Raw genomic sequence first — 27,861 nt, 5'->3', positions numbered from 1 at the left:
CCGTGAATGAGCGTCAGCTTCAATATGGCGGCTCCTGAGGTTTTTTTTTCCCCCTGTAGATTGTTTGTTATAGAATTATTGCTTAAGTAACCATTAAGGAGTTTTCTCCGATGACTAAAATCAATTAATGCTGTCCCGAAATAAAAGCGACATCGATTCAGATCGATAATTTCACTCCACAGACGCGTTTCTGAGTGTTTTCATGCGTCATGTTCGTGTTAGTGGAGATGGTCGACACCGTCAGGATCCCTCCGTGGGACTTCCACAAACAACTCAACGCGGCCATAGCCGAAGAGCTCAACAAGAAACTGGCCAACAAGGTGTGTGTGTGTGTGTGTGTGTGTGTGTGTGTGTGCGCGCGCGCGCGTGAGGGTCGTGGACGTAAACAAAACCTCGCAGCAATGCTCTCCTCGCCTCAGGTGGTCTACAACGTCGGCCTCTGCGTCTGCTTGTATGACGTCACTAAGATGGAGGATTCCTATATATTCCCAGGAGATGGAGCGTCGCACACCAAAGGTAAAGACGCTGACAGGCCAGGCCCAAACGTCACACCAAAGGTTAAAGGTCATTAAGCGTGTCCTTTCTCCCCGTCAGTTCATTTTAGGTATGTCGTTTTTCACCCTTTCCTCGATGAGATCCTGGTCGGCAAGATCAAGTACTGCAGCCAGGAGGGCGTTCATGGTAATTCTCTCTTTCCCTTTCAGCACATTTTATTCATTTTCCGTTAAATGTAGGCCTGGAAAACAACAACGACAACAACAACAACGACGACAAGTAGGAATTATAATCACTCTGTCCCCCCCATTGCGTTTCAGTGACGATGGGCTTCTTCGACGACATTCTCATTTCACCGGAGTCGCTTCAGCAGCCTGCCAGATTGTATCCTGACCAAAAGCGTTTTCTGTGCGACGCACAAAGCGGTCCTCTCGTCAGGAGAGCGGCGTTGCCATCGCGCGTCGCGTGTAACCGTAGTTACTGTCCGTTAGCCGTCCTTAGGCGTCCGGCTGCAGCGACGAAGCGGAGCAAGTTTGGCTTTGGGAGTATGAGACGGACGAAGGGGCCCACGACCTCTACATGGACAAGGGCGAGGAGATCCGTTTCCGTGTGACGGATGAAGTCTTTGTGGATACGTCGCCGACTGGCCCGGCCGCCGCGGCGCCGGAGACGCCGGCGCAGCCGGCGCAGCCGGGACAGCCGGGACAGCCGACGGCGCCGCCGGCGGAGGACAGCGGGGAGAAGAAGGAGGCGCCGTACGCGCTGATTGTAAGTCCTTAGCTGTGGTTTTGGAAACGCCTCCGAACACATCTGTGTGGGTTTCCCTGATGTTTTGCTTTTTTAGAGATGTGCTCGTCATGGTAAAGCTAGCTTGGTGGAGGTTCGTGTGCTGTTTTTGCGTCGTCAGTGCTTTTTGTTTGGTTGTGCTAATTATGACTAATTCATAACAAACATTAAATCAATGTTAACCTGACTTAATTCACTGTGTTGTTGTTTCAGGGGACCATCTGTGAGCCGGGACTGGGGCTGCTGTCGTGGTGGAACAATTAGCGCTGCAGCGAATGGGAGGAACGTAGGAAGGTTCTAAAAAGACCAACCATCATGACTGAGTGGACCGATGAGGGACGGTCAGGTGGAAAAACGGAACCCTGTTTTTAGGGGTCATAAATCAGGAAACGTGGGTCTGCATCAGGAATCGTGATTGATGTGGCTGCTGATCGATTTAAATAGTGGCTTTAATGCAGCAGGTTCGTAGCTCACATGTAAAACATACCGTATATATTTAATAACAGCCTGAAAATGAATATTTAATTTCATTTGGGATATTTCACATGAGGTTCAGATTTTATAATGGCTGACATTTATTATTTAGATCATGATGTCGTTGCTCTTTCTGAGAGAGTCAGCAAAATGCAGGGTACAGAATGTGAAACGGCTCAAAGTGCTTCTGGAAACCGAGCAGGTTCTCTTCGGGGAAGAATCAATAAAGGAATGAAAAACACACTCGATCTTTATTTATATTATATTATTTTTTCTGAGTGACATTTTCTTGAAATAACCCGCCCTGTGGCTCCGGGTTAGATTTCTGATGCACTTGCTTAAAGACATATTTATTGTTGAAGCCCGTTCCGCTCAGAGTCCATGACGTCACTGCAGCCCGGCATCCCTTCAGACCTCGCTGCGCTGCTGCGCTCGGATTACGTCCACGATAAACAGTGAAGTCATCGTGACGCGCGCGCTCACGCGCGCACGCGGAGGCGCATCACGCCATCGGAACCTCCGACGGCTCCGCACGCTCGTCACACAGCAGGGTCGGATTTATTTCATTAGACGCCGACGGTTCCGAGCCGCTCACTGATCGTCCTGCTGTAAGTATCTGCGTGTTGGCGTGCCTGCGGCGGAGGGGCGGGTGTCTTTGTGTGTGTGTGTGTGTGTGTGTGTGTGGGGGGGGGGGGGGGCACCGCTAAATACCGGGGTGTTTATTTTGTGTGTTTGACGGTACCGTTAAATCTCTGTCGGTCTGATCACTGTGTTTGACCGCCCGCACGTCTTTAGGAGCGGATCTCTCGCCATGCTTCTGTCACAGCAGTCATTTGATCTCCCCGTTTCAATCGGGCTTTGTTGTTGTTGTTGCTTTTACAATTATTTGCAGCGTCCACTGTAATCCGGTGTTAATTCCTTATTAATTAGGTTTCGCTCTTAATTTAATAATAATAATAATAATACATTTTTATTTATATAGCGCTTTTTACATAGTGTACATAATATAAAAACAGCACAGAAATACAGACAATGTTTAATATGTCCGGTTTTACAGTGAGGAAAGTGAATTAACGCCGTTTCTAAACACACTTTCATTCTCAAACGTTCTCCGGATGTCTTCACTCTGGGTTCTCTTTATTCTCATAATTCATTGCCTTTATTGTAGTAATTATAAATATTGATACTCATAGTTTGTGGAAACCGCCACGTTTTATTTATAGCCGCTTATCCCGTGGTAAAGCCGTAATATTATGTCTAATAGTACTCTTGTGTTATTAGTTTTTCATTTGGGAACGGGTCACTGACGTCACGAACGCGTCAGAGAAGCCGGTGTTTTCCAGCTGTTCTGACGTCACGCCGCGTGCTGCGCTCCACCCCCGCCTGCATCATCGCAGACGGAGGAGTGGGCGGAAGTAACAGTCTGTACGCGCACACAGGCGTAATCAAATGAGAGACGCGGTTTTTATGCAATATAATCAATCACTGTATTGATTCTGGTTTTGTGTCTGTCATAAAAGCAGCTGCTTCTGTGTTCCGGTCTTGAGGATGGGGCATTGATGTCCAAGGTCACCTGAATAAAATGGATGCGTGGAGGATTTATGATTAATAAGCGATAAATAAACAGAGTTAAATTAATCAATGAATTAGATTGAGTCGCTACAACCAAATAAAAACAGGGAGACATAGAAGTAACCCAATATTGCCCTGATATGTGTTCAATGACGGCTCCCTGTCATCAGCTATCATGTGCAGCTGCATCGAGGAGATCTGAAACTATAATCTCCATTTATTAAAGCTGCGCTCTGGGCGGCTTTGGAGATAAACTGCAGTATAATAATCTGAGGGATTATATTACCTCTAAAGCAAACTTCCAAAGAGAAATGGCGTCGCCGCTTTAAATGAAACTTTAGGAGGGATTCACATCAATCAACCTTCTAATCATGAGGAGGAGCCGCCCATCCATCCTGCTGTGCAGGCACCTCCCCACAGCAGGAGCATGGTGGTCCCTCAGGTCAAACGCCACCGGACTGACACGCTCTCCTTTCTCCAGATCCTTCTGACGGATCTCAAGTGACGGAGCTGACCTGGATTCATCCTCCCGAGTCGGCGTCCCAATCAGACTGGACTTGCTGTGCCAGCAGCCCACTGGACCCCCCCCAGAGTAGCATCAGCAATTCATCTCGGCGTCCACAACGTGCTCCTCCCATCCTGCTCCTCTCTGGTTGCACGTGGATATGGCAGACCCCGGCCTCACGTCACCCTCTGGGACCCCATTGCGCTCCCCCAACCCTTCTCTCGCCCTCTCTTTTCCCTTCTTGCGGGAGGGGAGCCGGGGGTGGCCGCACGGGAAGGAGCAGCCGCAGCATCGGGATTTGCCGAGCCCATTACCGACCAGACGCAACCGCACCTACTCAGCGTGAGTGTGATGAGTGATCCGTGTGTCGGCGTCTGGCGACACACGGATCCATCATATGCAAAATCCTCCTGACAAAACAAACAGTAATAATTGTTGTATGAAGCATTATTTAATGATTTATTAACATTAATAAAGGTGTTGTTAACAATCTCATAGCGCCTCTGGAAAGAGTGACTTTTTTTTAGAAAGCAGTACCTATACTACTAGTAGTACTACACCTGCTTATTCATATACACAAAGTGTATACTGTAATGACTTTGACTATAATGTTATGAACTAGAGAACACAGAGAGAGAGAGAACAAAACCAAAATCTAATGGACGGTGTCCCGGGCCAATCAGAACCTTCTGGTCCTACAAACAGACAGAAACGCGTCCTCCCTGTCAGAGTTAATAGAAATCTGAATTTGAAAACTTTATTTTCCACAATATGGAACTTTCCATCATAAAACCTTGCTAAATCATCTCGGTGAAATGATGCACGTTGGTTAAGCAACGTGGACGTTTTAGTAAGAGCCTTCTTGTTTCCCATGTTCTCCTGCAGTACGGTACGTGCTCACTCGGGCCCGGTGTTTAAGGGTGTGTGTAAGAACTTCTCCAGGTCGCAGGGTCACGGCTTCGTACGACCCTCCCACGGTGGCGAGGACATCTTCGTCCACATCTCAGAGTAAGTAGAGATGCCGTTCTTACAGAAGCTAAATCATCTGGATTTCACAGCCTTTGCCTCTCATGGATTATCTGAGCTACACAAACACTATTATTTATCTGTCTGTTTTTGTTTCATTCTAAGTTTTGATGCAGGATCTAAAAGTCAAAATGTCTCACAGATAATCTGCAGATCTGTATTTCATTTCAAAGATTCGTTTCGGGCAGCGCAGGCCATTGTTTTCTTGCTGCTATTGAAACGATGCGGAGTGTGTTAGCATAAAGCTAAAGGAAAATGCTCTGCTGTTGTGTCGGCTCACAAAAGCATAAAACGTCCTTTTGACACATCCCTGTCCCGACTGCTCTCTGTTTCAGCATCGAAGGGGAGTACGTCCCGGTCGAGGGCGATGAAGTCACGTACAAGGTGAGCCGGGTCCCGCCCAAGAACCTGAAGGTGCAGGCGGTGGAGGTGAAGATCACACATCTCAACCCAGGGACGAAGCACGAGACCTGGTCGGGGCAGATCATCAGCTCGTAGGCCTGAGAGCTGGGGCCTGGAGGGTTGGGCGGGGTGGGGACTCATAAACCTCATTCTAAATCAAACCCTTTCATTAAAACACAGCAAAGTGGACAAATCAATTCACTTTGCGTACAGTTTGTTCACCCTCACAGCTGAAAGAATTAATTTATTCAGCGATAACGTGAATTGGTGTATTTATTTAGCTTTTTGTCACGAGGGCCGTCATAAAGACTTGAGATGGGAGGATAAAGTGATTAATTGTGACCGAATTGCTTGTAGGCTCCATTTTTCAAGGTCATCTGTGACAAATGTGAAACACTGGGAGAACTGTGGCGCAGATCTGCAAACGGCGCCTTTTGCCCGGTCTCAGTTTTACGTCCTTTGTTTGTCGCTGTTATTTCTTTACTCAAAAATGTCCAGGATCACGTGTCGGCTGCCAGCATGGGTCATATGACTTATTATCTAACCCGGAGCAGATCAGTTTAGACTCCAAACAGATAAATAAAAGCTTTGACTCCATCAACAGAGATAAAGGATGCAGCAGTAAGTAGTAGTGGACGCTGAAGGGTTTATGAACGGTTGTATTTTGAAGTGAAAGAAAGTTGATAATCCTCACAGCAGAAAGCACAGCTGGTTTTTTTCCATTTAAATGGAATCAAGAATAAAATAAAATAAAAGTTATCGTTGCAGCCTTCGCAGAGAAACTCGTGACCCTCCAGATTATCACATCTGAAGGGAACCAAAAAAAGAGGAATTGGTGTTTTTAAAAAAGGAGAAGGAGCCAGAGGGCTGGATCTAGTTCTGATTTTGTTTTTGTCCTTGGATGAGAATTTATATTTTCATCCATCTTGAAAATGGGAAACCTTAAAGACTTTATAAATGGCGAAATTTAAATGAAAAATGAAAATATTTCTAAATCCCCTTCAATCAATGGAAATCACGTGATTTGTTAGCTGCATCCGGCATGATGGTAAATTACATGCCTCCATAGTTGGTGCCAACAGAGATCACTGTCTTTTGCTCAGCACTGCACTCCATGTCATTTTCTATGACGTCTGTCCACACAGTCTCTGTGCATCCGTTCCTCTGTCTGAATTTTACTGCATCAATCTGTGTTTGTTCCTGTCACAAAAAGGCTTTTTTTTGGGGGGGGGGGCACTATGGTAGAAAGGCGCCATCCCTTCTACCGAACCTTGAGAGCACATTAAAGCATTTTATGATCCACACATCTGGGTTGGGCCGTTTCTTTACTTGCTTGTGTGAGACTGAAGCAGAAAGAGGAAGAGTGATTTCAGCTGTCAGGGAGACGCATCCATACTGAAGAGGTCACAGTTTGCTGTCAACCCCCACACAATCAAAAATTTACCTGTTGTTCCATGTCGTTCACACATTGCAGGACATTGTTGATCAGATCTGAATCAATCAGAAACTAATCATCATCCAGTATCTTCTGTGATTATTTAAAGATAACTTCTGTCTATGAAGATGAAGTGTAAAATTCTGATAATCTGTTAATGTTATTTATTTCTAGATGTATTAGTTCTTCTTCGTATTATTATTATTTTTTACACAGCTTGAGGGCTTTGCGACCCCTTGTGGTAAAATTGCAGTAATGCATCCTGGCAGCTCGAGTATAGAGATGGAATTCTATTTTTGTGAGTGAATAAAAACAAAAAACAAATGTTTATCTATTACGAACCTATTTTACAGTCAATTGGCTGAATATCTAAATGATCCTTTTAGTATTGAGGGTTGAAAAAATGTCAGACAGAACTAACAAGGCTTTATTTCCTGAGCCATGACAGGACAGAAAAGTGGCGGTTGTGACATTTTAAAAGCTATTTAAAATACCCTTCAAGCAGCTGATTAAAACAAACATACAAACGAACAGTATGCATGTGATAAAATTGCAACAAGAAACCAAACTGCATTAATGCGTCCTGCTGCCCAGAATGCATTTTACGTGGCATTATTGCACTGTGACGTGGTCACAGCAGCTTAAAACGCTGTTTAGGATGAATTCATTGAGTCAGGAGCGTCTAGTTTTAGGTGTGAATCTAATTCTTCACTTTAACGAAGGAAAGAAAGAAAGTAGAAACACAACCTCTCATATCCAGCAGCATTCTCAGGCTAAAACATTCAGGGGATCACACATAGTCCAACAATAGATCGCGTCCTGTTCAGAACACTTTGCAAACATAAATCCTCAACTGTGGAGGAGAAACCTCCTTTAATAATCCACTCGTATCTCAGTTCCGACATCAAAGCCTAGCACGTTTTATCGCCTCTCATCTCAGCAGCGTTCAATAAGACTCCAGATCAGTATAAGATCATCCCAAAAAGTCACCAATTCACTAGAAGTCACATCATGTTTCATAATGGCCGTTTTGGATAACCTCCACGCTACACATTGCAGTCAGGCTGATTCTCAGACACTAATTAAAACATCCTCCGTTACAGTCCCTTTAAATAAAACAAGCAGCAGTATTTATGGTACAACGGCAACCACCCTGCTGCTGTCCCTCTGCAATTAGAGAAATCACATTAACGAGTGATATTATGAAAATCAGTAGTGGCACATTTCGAGGGTTGGGGGGGGGATTAGGAAGGATTACAAGTAGGTCCAGCGTGGGAGCAGGTCAGGATGTCAGGATTCATGTGGCGGAGTGTCGAAGAAAAGCTCCTGACAGAGCCTGACCGTGTCCATCGGGGAGTAGACCGTGAAACCGATGGTGCGAGGGTCGTTGAAAATCTCAAAGTCGTTTCCTCCCTGAAAAGAGGATCATCAAATTACACGGAGACCGACATGAACTCAAATGATCACACTCGACATCCTGGAATGATGCAATTACCATATAGATGACGATACATCGGCAAACTGAGGTAATACTCTATCTCTATCAGGATTCACAACTTCACTGAACAAAAACTTCCCTTGGCCTACTGTGTTGTTATTGTGAACTGAAAACGTCAACAACAACAAGAAGTCCGCATCAAAGTGGCGATCATCGCAAGGTCGCTAACATTTCGAAAGGCAAATGTAAGTCAATCCAATATGGTCCATGCCGAAGCCAGACACCACAAAACCTTGTGATCGAATTGATCAAACTCTCTCTCTCTCTCTCTGTCTCTCTCTCTCTCTCTGATCACTGTGTCTCCTGGAAACATTTCCCAAGCGGAACTTACATCGGACGTCTCGTTGCCGAAGAAGTAGATGTTGTCCAGCCCTTCGCTCTCCAACGAATCTAAACACAGTCTCTTGTCCCAGCCCTCCGGAAAGATGTCAAAGCTGATGAGACCACCTACGCAATGCAACATGATGACAAACAGGACATTATTATTATTATCATTATTTGTATTATCATCATCATCATCATCAGCTCTCTTACATTTCATTCAACAATTTATAGGAGAAAACAACATTGTCCCAGCTCAGCTAATTTCCGGTTCTATTTTTCCTGGAATTCTTTTTATTTTTTGAAAAATACTGAAGTGACATTTAAAATGTGAAACAGCTGAAAAGGCTCCTCCAGGGTTCTTTTAGAGCCGGTTTCATCGGCCCACTCGTCCATCCCCCTCCTGCTCTTATCTGAAGGGTTTACAGAGGGCAATAACAAAGGAAACAGCTGAGCAGCATTCAGCCAATCACACGGCTGCTCCTCTCACACACCCTCTGCATGGCGGTGCCAGACACCCTCATCCCCCGCCTCAGGGCTCCGACAACATCTGTAGCCTGCCATCCATAGATGTGCATGATTAGCACCAAAGGCTGGATCCCAGAGGATCGCTTGCATTCTGTACTCTGTGTGCAGGTTGATAGTTTAACGCCGACCACAGAGCACAGCAGCATCATCTGACCACAGTAGATAAGCACAGAGGAAGGCAAACAAATTCATTCCAAACTCCGAGCATCCTCCGGACACATCAGCCCGTTTCCTCAGAGTCCGAGTCAACATGGTAACCAGGAACCGTCTGGGAGGCTGCCGCCGCTTTATCACGCGAGGTGAATGTCCTAACGCTGTGTTTGTTCCGTGGTTGCGCTCTGTGATCTAAGAGTGTCGTATTGAGACTTCCTCTTCCACGTTACGGATTAGTAACAAGAAGAAATAAGGCCAGCCTGTCTCGTTTGCTCGCCTCACCGGTGAAACGCTCCCATGCGTCATCGAGCTTGAGGAACATGTACGCAAACAAGGAGCGAGAGGGAACGCCCTGTTGGTGTGTCTAATAGTTAACTGATGTCATCGGGTGTGAGGTCAAAGGGTCAACAGACAGACAAGATTGTGTCATTAAACGACTCTCCACTAAACAGTGTTAATAGCTATGAAATCCTCAGCATCAGCACCACTGGGGCATTTTATTTCACCGAGGACGCACCTGTTAATTACAATTCCTCTTACTGGCATATCTGAGATTAGTAAATACGTAACCATGGAAACAGAAGAGAATGCATGATACACGTTCCCAAAAAGCTCCACTTCAGGACCTTGGTTGTCGTGCGTGGAACTTCTGGTGAGAACATGGAATATGAACCCGTCTTTTGAGTGTTGCTCCGGGAACAAAACATCAAGGAGGCCATTCCTGCAGACCCGATCTCACTTTTCCAGCGGCGGGGGGGTTAATACTAGTGAAATGTAAATTCTGTCAGATGCATTGATGGATAAACCAAAACGGCCGCCGCTCCAGCATGCAGCAGCGCCAGACGGTTCAGAGCTGCCGAACGGATGCTGCCCAAGTTACTTTACGTGTGGACCTGAACACAAGCGGCTCCACAACGCAGCTCAACGCCCCACTTAAACGTTTTAATGTAAATGCTTCTTCCACTGTGGACTGTCTCACCTTTAGTGAACCGTAGTCCCTTACCGGCAAACTTCACTTTCAGGGCTGCAACAAATTTCTCCCTGATTTTCTCTTTCTGCGGAGGAAGAGACAAAGAAGGGAGACGTTACTGACCGTGCTCCAGGACAGCGATCACCACGGTTACCCAAACAGAGCGACTAGCTCCGCTGCTGAGCTGCGTTCGGTTGTAGAACGAATGCAGAACGACGATCTACAAATGATCTGACAACTGTTCAATAAAGTATTTCTAAGCTTGTGCAATGTCCTTCATACAAGTGTTGAACCTCGTCCCATCCCTGCTGGTGAACGAAGACGCGCTTCATTGATCGGCTCTGAGACAACAGACCTCTAACCGTCCCTAACCCCACCTGAGGCATGTCCAAACAGGTATTACTGGTGATTTTACAACTTTCTCAAAAGCCGTTAGCTGTTTATCCGTTTCAGGGGATCAATCAGTATTGAATGAGCGCAATAGAAGTACTGATAGCAGAGGCATGACACACCGATCATGGGAACACAGAAAGCCAGTATTTTGTTGAATTCTGCCTTTATGACCCTGAAAAAAGAAATCAAAAAAAAAAAAAAAAGTATTTCACCTTGTCGATTTCAGAGAATTCAATTCGCTCTTCCAGCGTGCAGCTCCGCCCGATGGGGGAAATGTTGAGCATTCCATTCCTGAACTCAATGAAGGTTCCTCTGCAGGCAGCAAAGGAGGGATAGTCAAAAGACGGATCACTTGTTCTGAAGCTCTGGTTTGAAATGATTCAATCTAGTCAAAAACATCTGTCTATGTCGAGCCGTCCTGTGAGTTTGGTCACCTTTTCTTCGGCAGCTTGATGAGCCCCATGTAGCTGAGGCAGAAGTTGATCAGGTCCTGCAGCAGCTCCTCTCCAATCTGGTTCTGAATGGCCTAATGGAAGGAAACACTTCATAAACAAAGCACTTGTGGAATTTGTAAATCGATGCATCTGTTCATTTAGACCTTTTTTTTTTTTTTTAAACTTGGGTTGCAGTTTGTCCACTCACATGTTTAGAAATGAGTTTCCCATCTTTGCACTGAACTGTCCCATTCTCAGCAAATACAAAGTCGAACTTGTGCATCACTGAAAGAGAGGGGACGAGTGACAGGTGGCAAAAACGTGCACGAGAGGCTCGCGATGACCCACATAGATAAATCAGCAGCAAAGAGTTCACAGGTCATTTCTACAACATTCTGCAGCGCAGCCAAACCCATCCAACCGAAGAAATTTCTAGACTACATTTTCTACCTATAAAATAAAAATGCAACGCTTTATCAATATTTCACTTTCTTTATAGAAAATCAACCCAACATGGAATGCGATTTCTTAAATGGCGAGACAGAGCATGATATTCAGCAGCTGTGGCTGCGTGCATCACAAAGTCTGAAAAGGTTTACCTTTGACACACTTGGCACAGTTACAGAACCACACACACGCACGCACACACACACACACACACACACACACACACACACACACACACACACACCGCTCGCCTGCTTGTTATTTTGGATTGATAGTTACTGATGGACAAACCTGTTCCTGCAACAGGGTGTTCATTCAGCTGTAAGAGAGCCAGTTGTTCTCGTTTAAACACCTACATACTGTTGATGCATGAATCATGATGCAAAATACCAGCCCAGATCAAGAGATGGCGAATGAGAACAGGACTGCGCTAACATTCATTCTTTTAATGCTGTAAGAGGAATGTCATCAGGTCATTTATTAAACCGTATGCGTTTTATAAAACACCTGGCCTTATAATCTGGAATGATTCCCGTTTATTCTAGTCTCCTTTCTGTGGACACCAATATAGGGGAGGCATTATGATCAATCTGGATTAATGGTATAAACAGATTAAGACAGGAAGAGGGCTGCTCACCATCATCCCCCTCTCCAAGCTGCTCCGCTATCTTGGAGTAGTCCGATCCTCCCACAATGCCGATTTTCACTTTCTTCCGCAGAGCCTGGAAAAACTCGTCTAGCTGAGGGTCGATTTTCTACAAATGACATGGAAAAATGCAAAAAACAACAACATTGTTGTATCATTATGATCAAAAATCAAAGTGGGTGTGGTTAAACTAGTGTCACTGAGGCATCGGCACCAAGAAGGGACAGGAAGCAAAGGATGTGACAGCAGTAGTGTCTGATCCACCGGGAGCAGATTACCAAATAAAGAGGAACAAAGTTTACTCAATGTAGAATAGAATAGAATAGAATAGAATAGCACTTTATTGTCATTACACACGGCGATGCAACGAAATTAAGATGTTATTGTCATTGCACAGTAGTGGATATACAACGAGATTAGGATTAGGATTAGATGTACTCAATGTACTCGATGTACGCCACCCACCTCTCTGGGTGGAGTCAACGTTCCGTCCACGTCAAACAAGCAGAGGATGTTTCGGTCCGACTGGAAGCCGTTCAATTTATCCATTTCTTCCGACCTGAGTTTCTCTTGTTTACAAATTTCACTTGTGCGTGAACGCACCACCGGTCGCCTCTCCGGTACACAAAACCGTAAAACACACACATTCACTCAAGGCAAAAAAAGAAAAGTAAATAGCGCTCAGCCGACAGTTTAACTGTTAAAATAAATAAAGTTATTTATGAGGCTGTGGAGAAACATGCTCCTTTTCTAAGTCCCTTCAGACACGGCGTGCCCGAAAGGCTCGGACTTCTTCTCATGTTCAGTGGAGTGGGGCCGACAGCCAATCACGTCAAGGCAATGCAACATGACGTCACATATAGGAGGTAGAGTATAAACAGGAAGTGATTTCCCGAAGAAGTTGCGTGTTGTGAATGCAGCGTGTTGAAGAGCTGACGCTAGACTGCAGTGTTTTCCTGAAAAAAAGATGAATATAATGTGGAAAAAACTTAGTGGAATAGGACTAAAGATAAAAAATAAATAAATGTAATGAAAACAAATAATTAACGAAGCACAAAATGAAATATGTTTGTTGAAATACTCTGAATAAGAAGAAATGTGAATCTAAATGGTATGAAAATTAGACGAATTTAATAAAATTTTAATAGAGATATGAATTGGATTTAAATGCTTCATAGGAATCTGTTCAACACTAAATACTAAGGCACTGCATGAAAGATGTACATTTAGCAGGTAGTCATTTTTGATCTCTGCATTGAATAATCTTTGTCTGTTCTAAAAATATGAACATCCTTATTCATCCGTATTCTATTGTAATTGGCCATTAATACTATTGTTTTAGGTTAAAATGAACTAACTTGTATTAGAGTAGAAGCCTCTCCTCCAGCAGCTTCAAGCCACTGAGCAAACACAGGCACAAGAGGGCAGAATGGGAGCAATGCAGACATGAAACTCAAACTTGCTTGCTTGCACACTTTTAATTTGTCACTAGCCAAGTACACTGGGAATCAATTGGTTTATTTGGCCCGAGAGCCCATCTAGTAATAATATTATTATTTCAAGAACAAGCATCCAAACAATATTCCTAAGAATAACAGAATGAGACTTGATTATATTTCACAATGGAATTCTGCACAATTCTGATTTGATTCCTGGGAAATATTAAAAGGTCAGCTTTCAGTTTACTGTCAGATTTGGATATAGCTAGTCCAAATGTTGTGAGTTGTTTGTTTGACCCTTGTCACCTGGATTCTGACACCATCAGCTTCTGCATTCTTTTATAACATAGATTGTAGGAATTCTTGGCTGGGGCATATTTGCAAAAGGAGGTTTGCTTAATACCAGCGCCGTAAATCACTTGATTGCTTAATCTTTTCTGCATTTCACAGCCATCATAAATCAACACTGCGTGGGCCTGAAGTTTTTACAAAGTTTTTATGCACGAACGCAAAGCAGTACAAACAAAATCATGTTATTTATCTTTGCATATATATAGGGTTCATGTGCTTATGCTTGAACACTCTGTTTCTGTTTAGTTTCAGAGTTCACTTCAGCATGTCAAAATCGAAGCAATTTGGTGTTATCAAATCCAGGCAGTTTTTAAAAATGTGATTTATAAGCTGCCAATTGTTACGGCCATATTGTACGAGGAGGGAGGCGCCACAAGACAACTATTGCGCAATCATAAACTGGACTAACGTGACCTACCTCATAAATAAAATGAGATAAATGCCTGTTCTGTTCTGTTCTGTTCAGCAAACAGCCAGATGTGTGTGTGTGTGTGTGTGTTTTCATGGCCCATATGCTCATGGCCCATATGCTCATCTCACAGATGCTCTGTGAGATGAACCTCCATTAACCCGACCCTCTTAACCACCTGTGGAGGGGAACCCGTCTCCCAGTTAACAGCATTCAGTTGCTATTAAACAGCTGTGATGAGACAATAAAACACAGAGTCCTGCTCTCTTTAACACTTTGCTGTTTCCTCTTCCTGATTAACTGTCATGGCGTGTTGCGATGGCCATCCTCTTCTGATGGAACCTTAATGGGTCTAAATGACCGTGTGGCTTAAGGCAACCGTGCTATTATAGCGTCATACGTGTGTGTTTGCTCAGGATTTTACAACCCTTTGAGGAAGTGAAATAAAACATGATATTTTGCGATTTCTGAACTACAGTTCCTCCATTTGAGCCAATAACTGTTGGAATGTTTCAGGACTATGTCACACAGCATGATACTGTCGAAGCAGTTATGATCTTATGATTTCCCACTAAGTATAATTAAGAAAAGTTCAGAACTATGAAGTCAAAATTAACCTAATAATTTAGATTAAATGTTTCTGTTTGCACTCCATGCTTTTATTTTGTTGAAGTCAGGACAAAACGTGTTTTTTCCACAATGAAGACACATTGGTTACGACTTTTATGGGCTTAATCCACACTGCTTTTATAGCAGACAATATTTATCAGCCCCACACAAGCCTCCGCTTTTACGGCCTCATGTGGCCTTTGCCCCCTCTCACCGTAGAAGCTTCCCCCACCTCTGCTTTGAAGGAAAGTCTTTACAACATTCAGATTGCTCTTATGTTTTTGTGTTTGTCATGGCAGCCAATTATGTGCTGTCACAAAATGAATAAAGCTGTGTTTCATTTCAAGCTGTGAAGGAGAGTTTAGTCGCTGTTGAAAAGGGGATCATATTTCTGCTTTTCATTAAAAAAAAAACACACACAGTTTCTCTGCAGGGATCAATGAAGTATTTCTGATTGTGATGTTACTGAGACAGAATAAATCCTAAACTTCATCTTTACAAGCACCATGAATTATATTCCTAATAGCTTTCTATGTGAGATATCAGTCGGATGGGGTGTGGGAGTTCTTCCTGCCCGGCCCTCCCTCTATCTAACCGTTGTTCATTAACGTGCAGAGGACAGGTAGACCAGCTCGAAGCTAGGAGAAGGACTGATCTCTATCTTTTAACTGCTGTTCTTACCTTTAAGCCACATTTTCTTTCATATTTACTCCTTAAAATTTCAGACTATTGTTCTTTTTTTTTTTTATCTGGATGCTGGGTAGAGAATCAAGAAGAGGTGTGGACTTCTGTTTCGTCACTGAAGAGCTTTCCTTGCTTCTGCTTTTGGACACATGTCCATCGATTGACAGGATGCGTTCAGGTGCACAGACACCAACGCTTTCCGCCGGCCATTAATTCATCGGTTTGGTTTGACATGTAGAAACTGAAGAAGACACGCAACTAGGGGATCAAGATGTACAACACTTTACTTTTCCTGGGGGGGTCGCTCATGGCGGTGGTCGCCAACAAGATGTTGGATGACTGCATCTCAGGAAACCACAAATACACCATGAATGTTGTGTTGTTGGAGGACAGCACTTACAAGTGGAGTCGACCGTTTGTGCAGGCGGCTGTGGAACAAGCCATCCAGGAAGACAAGCTGGAGAATGATAAACATGGTATGTAGCCCCCCCCCCCCCCCCCCCGATCAAACCGAAGAAGCTCTCAGATGAGAGTCATTCTATCTACAGCAATGGAAAAACTGGCTTTTAAAAATGCAACCTAAAAAAGTAACCTAAACTTTAAGCAAGTTAAGATCTGGACTTAACCGAAGCAGAAACACACAATTTAAGTTTCAAATAATAATAATAATGCCCATAAATACATACTGTCTGGAAACTGCTTGGTCTGAGTCATGAATAATAAAGAAGTTTCAGCTAAATTAAATATGTTTGAATTGGGAACATTTTTATTTTAAATCACAGAAGGAATAAAAGCAGGATAACCGAACGGGTTCAACATGCAAATCAGAACTTGTAAAGATCTCTTTCTATGTATTTCGAGCATTTGAATCTTTCAATCTTTCTTTGCGAACATATAGAGAAGAATAAGCCGGTAAAATGTCAAGTTTGTTACTGACGAATAAAACAACAACACTCCAACGTGTGGACCTGGTCATGTAGAGACGAAGGACAGCTGGGAATACTTCTTCCAAAATGCTTTAAATGCATTTTGAGAAGTGCAACTGTTATCTGCAAAAAAATCATTCATGTGATGTCGTATTTTGAAATAATGACTTAGTATTTATACTAAAAAAGTACATTTTGAATGATAAACTTAAATTAACCGTGAATTTGCTGGATTTTATTCTTACTATTGTCCTTTCGTCAGAGGCCGTTCATCTTCATCGCCAACGCTCAGCCCTTTATTGATTATTGCCGTTTTAAATTGCATTCTTTAAATTGTCTGTGAGGGGGGAAGTAAAGACATACATTACTCTTTACATTATGAAGCATGAGCCATAAATGAGATTAATCTAATCTCAACAGCCCAAACCGTTTCACGAGTTCATTTTGGACATTAATAAGTCTTATCTTCTTTCCACGACTTGGAGACTTAAACTTCACTTTGACGGCCAACTTCAACGGATTCAACACCACCGTGTACAACCGGCAGGGCTGTGGGAGCAGCACCTGTGAGGGGGTGGCAATACTCAAGACGTTACACGTGAGTGTGTTTTCACAACTTGACCAAAGACGAGACGTATAAGGTGTGTTTCCATTAGTACACACATTAAAGGTTAATTTTTATTATGGTGGGGCTGTCTTCAGGATAACGATGAAGTTGGCTGCGTCATGCTGGGGCCCTCATGCACTTTTGCCACCTACCAGTTAGTGGAGTGAGTATGAGCCTCTTTCTCTTGCCTTTTACCAGCACACAACATTTTTTTTTTTTTTTTTTAATCTGTTTTATCTGTCTCAGTGATGAAATTGGCCTGAGTCTGAGCATCCCTATCATCTCTGCCGGGAGTTTTGGCCTTTCGTGTGACTACAAACCCAAACTCACTCGAATTCTGCCTCCGGCACGCAAGATCTCCGACACGCTCAACTATTTTATCAATGAATCCTTGCCATTTAAGAATCCCTGGAAGCAGATCTATGTCTACAAGTCCAACAATGAAACTGAAGACTGCTTCTGGTGAGGCGGTGCAGGATGCAGTTAACCTCTGTGGCTTCACTCCCAGCTCTGAATGTGCCGTGTGTGTGTGTTTCACAGGTACATCAATGCATTAGAGGCGGCTTCATCAAACTTTGCTTCGAGCATTAACAGGGTGATGCTGCGTGGGGAGGAGGAGCTGGTTAAAGCTCTCAAATCTGAGCACAGACACAGCAACAGTAGGTCTTTAGCTACCTGAACAAACGTAAAAAATACTGAGGCGCCCACCGCAAAGCTTGTCCAAAACAGGACTGCAATACTACGTCTAATAAAGTTTTGCATTTATTTTCCTGGTGTCTTCATCATTTCACTACTTTTCACGTATTTCTCAAATGAAATACGCGAAACAACAACCCTGGATTCCATTATGGATGAGGATAGCCTCGTAGCAGTTTAGCAGTGGGACACTGAAAGTCAATCTGGCCCAGACTTCTGATGTTGGTGCAAACAGAACTGTTTCCTAACCATGACTGCCGTGTGATACGTGCGCAGCAACCGTTGTCGTGTAACCGATGCGTGTCTTTCAGTTTTCATCTTGTGTGGGAGCCGCAATGCCATCTTGTCAATAAAGCTCAAGGTCGGCCCGATCCATGAAGACATTATGTTCATTCTGCTTGATATTTACACGTAAGCCTGTTCGGTACCTGCTTGCACATAATTCTGTGATCCTTCTCAAGTCTCACAACCTACTTAAATCTGAGATGTAACATTCTCAATGTGTGGAAGTAACGCCTGTTTCACAACGACGTCCTTTCTGCAGGCCTGACTACTACGTCAACACAACCTCCAGCGAGGCGATGCAGGATGTTCTGGTGATCACTCTGCCCCAGAGGAACTACACCATGGAATCTAAGCCAACGTACAATGACTCGGTGAGCAGCCACGCCAGCCTGTACACGTGAATAGAGCTGAGTCGGATGCTGACTGTTTCTGTCTGACGTTCGGGCAGATAAATGACTACGTGGCGGGGTATCACGACGGAGCTCTGCTGTTTGGAAAAGTGCTGCGAGAGCGAATGCTCGGCAACAACCCAAAAGGGTCCGTGGAGGTGCCCCTGAGTGACAACCCCTTTGGGAACGCCTCTTTTAATGGTGTGTATAATCAAACAGGAGGCGGACTTACAAAGCAACAGAGCTTTGTTTACTATGCAGCATGCATTATGATGTCATAAATACATCAGGCAGCCAAAAGGAAGGGCTGCTTGGTACAAATGTTTCTGTACACTCTTTATTAGCTTTATTGCTGCTTGGTAATCTGATCATGCAAAACTAGCAAATGTTTATGATACTCATAGTTACTCTAAGTAGGTTTGATCGATTGGGTCAATGATCCAGTAACCATTTAAGACACAGTATTATTATTATTATTTTTTTTTATAAAATAATCTTGCTTCTATTTAAACAAAATATTTTATTAGATGTGAGAACTGAGATTTGGGACAGAGAGAGATCGGTGGGGTTGAGAATTATTGATCAAATGATGAACAGTCGTTTATTTTGAGGTTATTGTAATATTTGTCTGATTAATGTTATTTTATCTTGGCTTATAGACATTCAAATTTTACAGCAATGGTAATTATGTTTGCAGATTTTTTTTTATTGTACTTTGCAGCTATCCCAAATTTGTATAGTTACGCTGTTATCGAACTCTCAGAAATCGGAAAAGTCCTCTTCACTGGTCTTCTCTCTCTGTGTGTGCGTGTACCTGCGTGTTTCACACAGGTATGGCAGGTCACTACGTACTTGATGAGTATGGTGACAGGGATGTTAACTTCTCATTCATTTACACATCGGCTGAGACCGGAGAGGTGAGACAACTGTCCGTATCAGTCAACTCAAACCAATTTGATCTTTAATTCATTTTTGACATTTTGCCTCTGTCTCGCTCTCTCCAGTACGAAACGCTGCTATATTTTGACACATCAAAGAATAAAACCTTCGTGATAGACGTACATCCTGCCCTGCCTTGGAAAGAAGGGAGACTGCCTCATGATGTGCCAGACAATTCAGATGGTGAAGCGCACACAGCACAGCTTTTATGCATTTGAGAACTAGCCTTAGAAAATAAATGTTCATTGAATACATATTAATGTTTGTGTGCGTCTAGGTTTGAATACGCAGGATGTCATCATGATCGTCCTGAGCCTCAGTGTTGTCGTGGCGACAGCCATCGCTCTCATCTTCTACAGGTAAACAGTCGACATACTCCCTCCTGTATAGTAGCTGTAATATAAATAATGTGCTTCACTCTGTGGGTAAATCATTTTAGGAAGAACAGGAAAGAACGTCTTATGCAGAAGACGTGGTCTCACATCGACCCGCATCTGATCGGCCCGCTGGATGAGAAGGAGGTGGTTCTGAAGGTAAAGCGCCGCATCTGTCGTTTGTTTCTTTTATGTGTCATCAGAAAAAGATGTGAAATACTACTCTCGCTATTCTGCAGATACTGCTTGCAATAAATAATCGTATCTTTACATTCATCATGTCAAAGTCAGGAAATTGTGAGCAAACATTTTTGCTCTGGTTGCTACGGTAATCGATGACATATCCCAACATGGAACCCTTGTTTCAAGTTTATTCAAGCACAAATGAATCCATGAAAAAATAATCTGCAATTTTATAGGAATTTTTGAAATTAGTCTATAATGTTCATTTTATAAACAAGAAAAGGATCTAAAAAGATTTGTGTGTCCGACAGATTGACGACGATAAGAGGAAGGACAGCACGTTCTTCAGTCATCGCGGCCGCTATGACAAAAAGGTACCATCACTCCTTCTATCTGGCATCAAAGTTAATCCATAAAAAATAAGGAAGACAGAAGAGCTTTCATTCTCCGGGTGTCTGACTGTGTTTCGTGTTTCTGCTTCCCTCAGCCTGTAATCTTGAAAGAGTTGAAGCAAACAGATGGAAACTTCACGGAGGAGCAGAAGATCGAGCTCAACACTGTGAGTCGGTCGTGATGCTGTTGCGTTTAGATCATCCTGTCTGACTCTTGCTTGGGGGCTTTGCTGTTTGCTGCCTCAGGCCTCGTAAATGTGGACCTACGCCCAAATGCATTTCCTCTCTCAGCACCACACGCAGTTTAAATGTTAAAATGACACGAGCCTTTCCAAACGCACTTAGCAATGGCGACGAAGGACTCTAAACTCGGTGAAGATTCAAACCTCCTTTGGTTTGGGATTTTAACCCGGCTGTGTGAGCACGGGAAGGGAAGCGTCCTGCCATGGGTTGTAGTTTTTATTTTAGTAATGAATGTAAAATGTGTCATCCATTATGTCAACACAGTAAAGGTGTGCCTTCGAACCCTTTGTGTGCCGCCTCCCTATCGACTCTTTTAATTAATTTATCACTTCTTCTTCTTCATATTTCAGCTGTTGAGTATTGATTACTACAACCTGACCAAGTTCTACGGCACGGTGAAGTTTGAGTACGGTGTGTTTGGGGTGTTTGAACTCTGTCAGAGAGGCTCCCTCAGGGTAAGAGCAGATCTATCTATCCATCTATCCATCTATCTATCTATCTATCTATCTATCTATCCATCATCTATCTATCTATCCATCTATCCATCTATCTATCTACCCATCTATCCATCTATCCATCTATCTATCTGTCTATCTATCTATCTATCTATCTATCTATCTATCTATCTATCTATCTATCTATCTATCTATCTATCTATCTATCTATCTATCTATCCATCTAGCCGTCTATCCGTCTATCTGTCTATCTATCTATCTATCTGTCTATCTGTCTATCTATCTATCTAGCCGTCTATCCGTCTATCTGTCTATCTATCTATCTATCTGTCTATCTGTCTATCTATCTATCTGTCTATCCATCTATCCATCTATCCATCTATCTATCTATCTATCTATCTATCTATCTATCTGTCTGTCTATCCATCTATCCATCTATCTATCTATCTATCTATCTATCTATCTATCTATCTATCTATCTATCTATCTATCTGCTCTGGTTTTTTTCAGTGCATTCTCAATGACAAGGTATCCTACCCAGATGGAACCTTCATGGACATGGAGTTCAAGATATCAGTCATGTATGACATAGCAAAGGTATTATTATTATAAAATAAATTTGATGATATATGATGACTGATTTATGCTCACTCAGCAATAACTATTTAAAGTCGGCACTATTAAAGGTTTCCTCGCTGTATTTGACTTTTGTTCCCGCTGTCTCCTGCTTGCCGTCTTTCTTAGGGCATGTCATATCTCCACTCCAGTAACATTGAGGTCCATGGTCGCCTCAAGTCCACCAACTGCGTGGTCGACAACCGCATGGTGGTCAAGATCACCGACTTTGGTTGTAACACCATCCTGAGTCCAGGCAGAGGTGAGGCTGCGTTTTCCCATCATCGCCGGGGGGGGGGGGGGGGGGGGGGGGTTATTGCGGATGTAAACGCTTCTCCCATGTCCTCTCAGACCTGTGGACGGCCCCGGAGCATCTTCGTAAAGATGGGGTGTCTCAGAAAGGCGACGTCTACAGCTACGCCATCATCGCTCACGAGATTGTTGCGAGGCAGCCGCCATTCTTCACGCAGGGCTGCTCTAATCTGACAGGTAGGTCACGATTGTTTGACTAACTTTTAAGATGCAAGACGTAACAAAATGTTAGAAAACTCATATTTGATTCGTTTTGATAAAGAGTGTCTTTATCTCTAAATCCTGCTCACTTTCATATTTTAACGTTAATCCTAATCCATCAGAGAAGATCTACAAAGTGCAGTTCCCCGGGGTGGCAGGCTTCTTCAGACCTGACCTGAACTTTGAGGGAATAACAGAGAGGGAGATTGAGGTGAGAGAAGGACTGTGGAGGACATCTGTTAGTTTGGACTCATGTCAAATAAAGACCGCCATAAACCCTTTTCCTCTCTTTGTGTGTATTCAGCTTTACTCACTGATAAGGAGCTGCTGGGATGAAGACCCAGAACGAAGACCAGATTTTAAGAAAATAGAGTTAGCGCTGGGTAAGATCTTCAGGTAGGTCCACGCCACACATTCACGGAGGTTCAAACAGTATAGAATCTTCTCCCTGCGGCTGCCACACACATGCATGTGGGATTTAGAGCTAAAGAAACAAGTCGGGTTGCCCATTCATTCAAATTGAGTGGCCAAAAACAATGGAAAAACTCCTTGAGATAAATGCTGCGCTATTCTCTTCCAGTCCAATTCATTAAATGGTGTAAATAGGATTCTATGTTGTTCTGTTGCCACAGTAACCTGCACAACCAGGCCAGTGAGACTTACATGGATAACCTGATCCGCCGCCTGCAGATGTATTCTAGGACGCTGGAGCATCTGGTGGAGGAGAGGACCTCTTTGTACAAAGCTGAGAGGGACAGAGCCGATCATCTCAACTTCATGCTACTTCCCCGGTAGGTTTGCGTCAGCAAACTGTTCTGATATATAACATTAAATATTAACTAAACGTTTAATTTAGAAAGGACCTTACTTGCAGTATTGAAGGCGCTCCCTCACTTGTATTTGGAACCAAGCAGGAATTCAAGGCGCGGATGATGTGAAACTTGCATCTTCCTTGTTTTGCCTGTGCTGGCGGCCCCTTGCCCTCTTCCAGTACACCCGATTCATCCCCTGCATGAATGGCACTGAGTGTTGTTCGCCGTCCGTGTCTCCTCAGCCCCGTGGTGCGTTCGCTGAAGGAGACGGGCAAAGTGAAACCGGAGCTGTTTGAGGAGGTGACCATCTATTTCAGTGACATTGTGGGATTTACCACCCTCTGCCACTACAGCACCCCCATGGAGGTGGTCGACATGCTCAACGACATTTACAAGCACTTTGACAGCATCCTTGACCACCATGACGTCTACAAGGTACTTCTGGTGCGCCTGGATTATGTTATTGCTCTTCCATGATTACTGGATTACATGATTACTCCATTCATTTCCTCCCAGGTTGAGACAATAGGTGACGCTTACATGGTCGCATCGGGTTTGCCCAAACGCAACGGTGACAGGAATGCGGTGGACATCGCCCTCATGGCCCTGGATATGCTGGCCTTTGTGGGGACGTTTGAGCTGCTGCACCTGCCCGGCATCCCTCTGTGGATCCGCATTGGTGTCCATTCAGGTAAAAGAAATTCACAATGACTGTCATCTCATTTCACTCATTTAGTTGTCTATAAAGCAAAACTTGAACATAAATAGAAGCATGTATTGTCATTGTAGTAACAGTGTGTCTAAATGTGAAAGGAAATGACTCAGACAGGTAACAATTGAATAAATAGTGTCGTGTCATGTAAGAGAAAAGCTTTCACTTAAAAAAAAAAGAAAACTGGGTCAAAATGAAAAACTGTGAACACAAACGGGACGGCTGGTTCTTGTGCTTTTGTGCGTAGGCCCGTGTGCAGCGGGTGTGGTCGGGAACAAGATGCCTCGCTACTGCCTTTTTGGAGACACAGTCAACACGGCCTCACGCATGGAGTCCACAGGCCTGCGTAAGAGACGACACACACCTCAGGACGGTCACATTATTATGGGCTGGGACGCCTAGTGTGGACGTGGCATTCATGATTGTTTCTCTCGCCATCGTTGCAGCTCTGAGGATTCACACCAGCCAGTCCACCATCAACATCCTGCAGAGGACTGGCTGCAAATTTGAGCATGAAACAAGGGGAGAGACCTACCTGAAGGTTCGCTGCGTTTTGTTTCATCTACCTCACCCGTCCTTTAGTTATCTCGCTCAGCCTCTGTGTGTTTGCGCGGGTGCGTGTCTCCCTGATCCACAGGGCAAAGGTAAAGAGATGACATACTGGTTAACCGGAGTGGCTGGGAGAAAATATAATCTGCCGACACCACCGACAGCGTGAGTGAAACGGTTGCAGCTAGATGCTAAGGAATATTCATATATAAATATATAACATTAACTAAATTAAATACTAAGTATTAATTTAATATACTTATTTATTATTCTGTTATATTATATTTATATATGTCAAAATTGTATTTATTTATTTATAATAATTTTGTATTTAATATCACGCATTTGAATTTTAATATTAAATTAAATCATATATTATGATAAATATTAAATACATAAATGTATATATTTATAAATTATACGCTTGGTCTTAGTGAGAATTTCCAGCGGCTCCAGCAGGACCTGGCAGAGATGATTGTGTCCACGCTGGACAAACGAGGAGACGTGGGAGGCAGCTTCATAAAGACGCTGTCCGCAAAACCCCACTGGAGGGAGACAACCAGCAGCCTGCAGGGAGAGAGCTCGCCAGATTACTTCCATCTGGCCGTTACCGACAACCCCAGTACCTTCCTGTGATCACGGAAGACATGAAGACATGAAGTGGCTGCATTTTGGGCCGTGCCAGTCTGAATCACTGCTAAGTCTTTGTGGACGGTTGTTTCATTCAGAGGGCGGCGGGACACTGAGGGTCTATGCTAGGGTCTTTTTTTTGGACACTTGGATACCAGATGAAAGAAAAGCTGCTTCACTGATTCCAAATGGAAAAAAATCCACCCACAGATTCTATCATGTGGAAGAAGCACTGTAAATAGATCCCTGCTCTTTAATTGTGTGGGACTGAAATAGTTCCTCAGATTTATTAAGGAGCGTCACTGAAAGCTGTGGAAGTGAACCAGCAACTCCATCAAACATTGCACGTGGTCTTTAGCGTAGCACGAGGCTCACTTTATTAAGGGTTTATTTAGTTGCTGTCTGAGTTGCTTTTATTTCAATCCACTGTTTGGAGCATTGACATCCAAGAGATAATGGCTATAAACTTCACTTTGATATGTTTCAGGTAGACTTTTAGTTTTAAATTAAAATTGCCTACTTCTGATTATTTAACACAAAGACTGCGAAACTTGTCACGATACAGGGGGAGAACTTAGAGTGTTTCTCTTTCATAGCACAACAATGCCAACTTGTTTTCAGTTAATCAGAAATGGTTCCGTGATGAGTTTTGGTTTTATGTTTTATTAAATGACGTTGACACGAGATTGACGAAAAGTTCTGTGTTGCCATTTCACAACACTTTGGAGTAAAGTGCACAAGAATACATCGTCTTACGTGGCATTATTGGACAACAATTAACATCGTAACACTTGCATGTTAAGTGCTCCAGAGAAATAAAACATCCATGCTTATCCTTTGCAGGGAATATCCCAGTTCATTCCATTCCATTCCTGGTTTTCACTTACATTGCATGTTTGGTTTGAAACAACACAGCTGTAAAAAAAAAAAGTTCAGTTATGTGAAAAACAAGAAACATTTCAAAAGATCAGAAATGATCAAAACGCATCGCACGACATAGTTTTAGCTGTAACTAACGCAGCGCCGCCCAACTCTGTGGCAGGAAGTGGGACCCTCGTTTCCCTCACTGCGTTGAACGCTGGCAGCCCCCTGCCTCCCTCTGTCCCAGCGTGCTTTGTGGTGAACCCCTCCTCCCGCTGTGAGCCAATGTGGGCCCCCTGGTGCAGGTGAGAACAGGGAGATGGGGGCCCTCCGGCTCTCTGCGACGCGTCTGCACGACGGATTGGCTCCGTTTTCCGAAGAGGTTCCCGTTGTGGCTCCTCTGCAAGAGACCCGACTAAATGTCACTGAATATTCACCCAAAAATATTTTGGATGAATATAAGGAAGCATTTTGGAGAAATAAAACATAACACACTATTGAACATGACCATCAAATGCCAAGCAGGTTTTGTTTTATGTCCATGTCCGTTAGCAACATAACTCAAACGTTTACAAACGGCTTTTGATGAAATATTCAAGGAATTGCACACCTGAGGTTAAACTATTCTTCTGTTAGCGTCTTTTTTTTTTTTTGGTCTGTTTATGCGTTTTCAAGGTCATGTGGAGAACTAACCAACGGAAGTGTGTTGACACCAGAATAGCTGGCAAAGAGGAGGGATGGCCCAGGGGATGCCCGAGAAGAAGAGAACAGGAACTGCGGCGTTTCCACCGTGATGGGCGTCTCACTTCATCGCCTCCCTGCCTTGCAAGGCCACTTCCTGCACGCTAGTCTCAGATGCCTCTTCTGCATATCAGATAGACGACGCTAATTTATTTGCTTGTGGGGACTCTGGATCACTGGAAACCTGCAGCGACTAAGATGGGATTCCATCAAGAATCAAGGAATCAGTTCAAAACGCCAGGAATATTCCAGAACTGCAGGAGGTTTTTTTTCATCAGGAATGGGTTAAGATTCCTGAGAAACGCTGCCACAAGCTGTTGTCTGGATATGCATCATGTCTTGAGTTTCTTAAACTGCACCTTTGTAACCTGATGATAAACATATTTTGACAATAAACCCAATTTCTGCCTTTGGAAATGCTGCATTCCTTAACCTGCAGCCACGTAGGTGAACTATGACTATATCCTGTTTCAACAAAGTACATCCATCCAGAGAACTAAGTTATAAACCGCGGAGGATCCTCGGATACAACGGCCTTTATGTGGACGATATATCCTCACTTTCATATAAATGATATCAAAGGAATCTGACGCTCTCACCTGAGCTGTCTCTGAGGCCCGTCTGCCGTCTGTATATGACAAGCCAGAAAGCCAGAGCCAAGACGGAGCCCAGGATGGTCAGCGCCACAAACACAGTCAGAGCCGGGTTCAGCTCCATGGCCGGGTGGAGCTGGGCGGCGCGCTCCGTGGATCTCAGGTGGACCACAACCGCCAGGGGCTGATCTGAGGGGAGGACACACATAAAAGTCCACATCGAGAGTTGCCTTTAGGTTTTAAGACAACATGAGCAAAACAAAAAAGCACGCAAAATAAATCTTAAAGGAAATAAAAAAATAATGCACCTGTTGGTGGTTCAGGTTCAGCTTTGGTTTCAATCCAGTAAGAGACACAGGCGTTGACCAGGGCGTCCCACTGGCTTCCAGGAAGACAGTCCTTGTTGCTCATGGCTGCAGCACCGCCAGCAATGCAGATACCTGCTGTTGTGTTACCCCCCCCCCCCGTTACACTTGTGACACAAACAGAAAACGGAGGTACAGAAAGGGGTGTGATGGGAGGATTCATGAAATGAATGCAGAATCTAACAGACGTTTCAGTTCCTCATAGAAAAGGGTGAATCACGAGTCCTCGGGGACAGAGACAGAGACAGAGACAGAGACAGCTCCTTGGGTTTCCGCTTCAAAGCTCCGACCTTGCTTTAGATGAAAACTTATGCGACTTATAATTCACAATCGTGTTACTGTTTGTTTCATAAATTAAACTGGCAAAGATATTGACTTTGTGCAAATATTTTTTTTATAGATTT

At 43.7% G+C, this 27,861-nt stretch overlaps 4 protein-coding genes across 4 annotated transcripts; 3 read left to right on the top strand and 1 right to left on the bottom strand.

Annotated features, from left to right (window-relative positions):
• Positions 1–12: 12 nt before the first annotated feature.
• polr3h (polymerase (RNA) III (DNA directed) polypeptide H) lies at positions 13–1,996 on the top strand. Its single transcript, XM_068750169.1, has 6 exons — positions 13–320; positions 420–516; positions 595–681; positions 816–879; positions 1,011–1,263; positions 1,495–1,996. Exons 1-6 carry the CDS (start codon positions 210–212, stop codon positions 1,543–1,545), a joined length of 663 nt encoding a protein of 220 aa, XP_068606270.1. The 5' UTR covers positions 13–209; the 3' UTR covers positions 1,546–1,996.
• A 334-nt stretch (positions 1,997–2,330) lies between these two features.
• LOC137905271 (cold shock domain-containing protein C2-like) lies at positions 2,331–7,006 on the top strand. The gene is made up of 4 exons (XM_068749487.1): positions 2,331–2,363; positions 3,809–4,174; positions 4,718–4,840; positions 5,194–7,006. The coding sequence occupies exons 2-4, from the start codon at positions 3,993–3,995 to the stop codon at positions 5,354–5,356; spliced, it is 468 nt and encodes a 155-aa protein (XP_068605588.1). The 5' UTR covers positions 2,331–2,363; positions 3,809–3,992; the 3' UTR covers positions 5,357–7,006.
• Positions 7,007–7,109: 103 nt separating this feature from the next.
• Positions 7,110–12,834, bottom strand: LOC137905270 (phosphomannomutase 1-like). Its single transcript, XM_068749486.1, has 8 exons — positions 12,551–12,834; positions 12,077–12,194; positions 11,201–11,277; positions 10,993–11,084; positions 10,771–10,870; positions 10,175–10,250; positions 8,525–8,640; positions 7,110–8,108 (listed from the first exon to the last, which is right to left on the bottom strand). Exons 1-8 carry the CDS (start codon positions 12,632–12,634, stop codon positions 7,986–7,988), a joined length of 786 nt encoding a protein of 261 aa, XP_068605587.1. The 5' UTR covers positions 12,635–12,834; the 3' UTR covers positions 7,110–7,985.
• Positions 12,835–15,848: 3,014 nt separating this feature from the next.
• Positions 15,849–24,903, top strand: gucy2ca (guanylate cyclase 2Ca). The gene is made up of 27 exons (XM_068749621.1): positions 15,849–16,053; positions 16,989–17,101; positions 17,206–17,273; positions 17,357–17,572; positions 17,651–17,769; positions 18,118–18,217; positions 18,351–18,462; positions 18,540–18,681; positions 19,312–19,397; positions 19,485–19,602; positions 19,697–19,778; positions 19,859–19,952; positions 20,288–20,350; positions 20,464–20,535; positions 20,962–21,066; positions 21,577–21,663; positions 21,811–21,943; positions 22,033–22,170; positions 22,317–22,405; positions 22,499–22,590; positions 22,827–22,985; positions 23,249–23,441; positions 23,523–23,697; positions 23,966–24,064; positions 24,165–24,259; positions 24,356–24,432; positions 24,702–24,903. Exons 1-27 carry the CDS (start codon positions 15,849–15,851, stop codon positions 24,901–24,903), a joined length of 3,234 nt encoding a protein of 1,077 aa, XP_068605722.1.
• The last annotated feature ends 2,958 nt before the right edge of the window (positions 24,904–27,861 follow it).

Source organism: Brachionichthys hirsutus, chromosome 16, assembly GCF_040956055.1.
Source record: "Brachionichthys hirsutus isolate HB-005 chromosome 16, CSIRO-AGI_Bhir_v1, whole genome shotgun sequence".
NCBI classification, from domain to species: Eukaryota; Metazoa; Chordata; class Actinopteri; order Lophiiformes; family Brachionichthyidae; genus Brachionichthys; species Brachionichthys hirsutus.
Note: the sequence above shows the minus strand (reverse complement) of the source record. Positions and strands in the feature narration are given on the sequence as shown.

What these genes read in the sequence shown, in the direction of transcription:
- polr3h (XM_068750169.1), top strand. Translation starts at nt 210, where the DNA reads ATGTTCGTGTTAGTGGAGATGGTCGACACCGTCAGGATCCCTCCGTGG. An exon ending in ACAAGAAACTGGCCAACAAG is followed by an intron (nt 321 to 419) that starts GTGTGTGTGTGT and finishes TCCTCGCCTCAG; the next exon opens with GTGGTCTACAACGTCGGCCT. An exon ending in TGGAGCGTCGCACACCAAAG is followed by an intron (nt 517 to 594) that starts GTAAAGACGCTG and finishes TCTCCCCGTCAG; the next exon opens with TTCATTTTAGGTATGTCGTT.
- gucy2ca (XM_068749621.1), top strand. Translation starts at nt 15,849, where the DNA reads ATGTACAACACTTTACTTTTCCTGGGGGGGTCGCTCATGGCGGTGGTC. An exon ending in AACTTCATGCTACTTCCCCG is followed by an intron (nt 22,986 to 23,248) that starts GTAGGTTTGCGT and finishes GTGTCTCCTCAG; the next exon opens with CCCCGTGGTGCGTTCGCTGA. An exon ending in CTGCCGACACCACCGACAGC is followed by an intron (nt 24,433 to 24,701) that starts GTGAGTGAAACG and finishes GCTTGGTCTTAG; the next exon opens with TGAGAATTTCCAGCGGCTCC.
- LOC137905270 (XM_068749486.1), bottom strand. Translation starts at nt 12,634, where the DNA reads ATGGATAAATTGAACGGCTTCCAGTCGGACCGAAACATCCTCTGCTTG. An exon ending in ATCAAGCTGCCGAAGAAAAG is followed by an intron (nt 10,871 to 10,992) that starts GTGACCAAACTC and finishes TGCTGCCTGCAG; the next exon opens with AGGAACCTTCATTGAGTTCA. An exon ending in TCGGCAACGAGACGTCCGAT is followed by an intron (nt 8,109 to 8,524) that starts GTAAGTTCCGCT and finishes TCCTCTTTTCAG; the next exon opens with GGAGGAAACGACTTTGAGAT.
- LOC137905271 (XM_068749487.1), top strand. Translation starts at nt 3,993, where the DNA reads ATGGCAGACCCCGGCCTCACGTCACCCTCTGGGACCCCATTGCGCTCC. An exon ending in CGCAACCGCACCTACTCAGC is followed by an intron (nt 4,175 to 4,717) that starts GTGAGTGTGATG and finishes GTTCTCCTGCAG; the next exon opens with TACGGTACGTGCTCACTCGG. An exon ending in ATCTTCGTCCACATCTCAGA is followed by an intron (nt 4,841 to 5,193) that starts GTAAGTAGAGAT and finishes TCTCTGTTTCAG; the next exon opens with CATCGAAGGGGAGTACGTCC.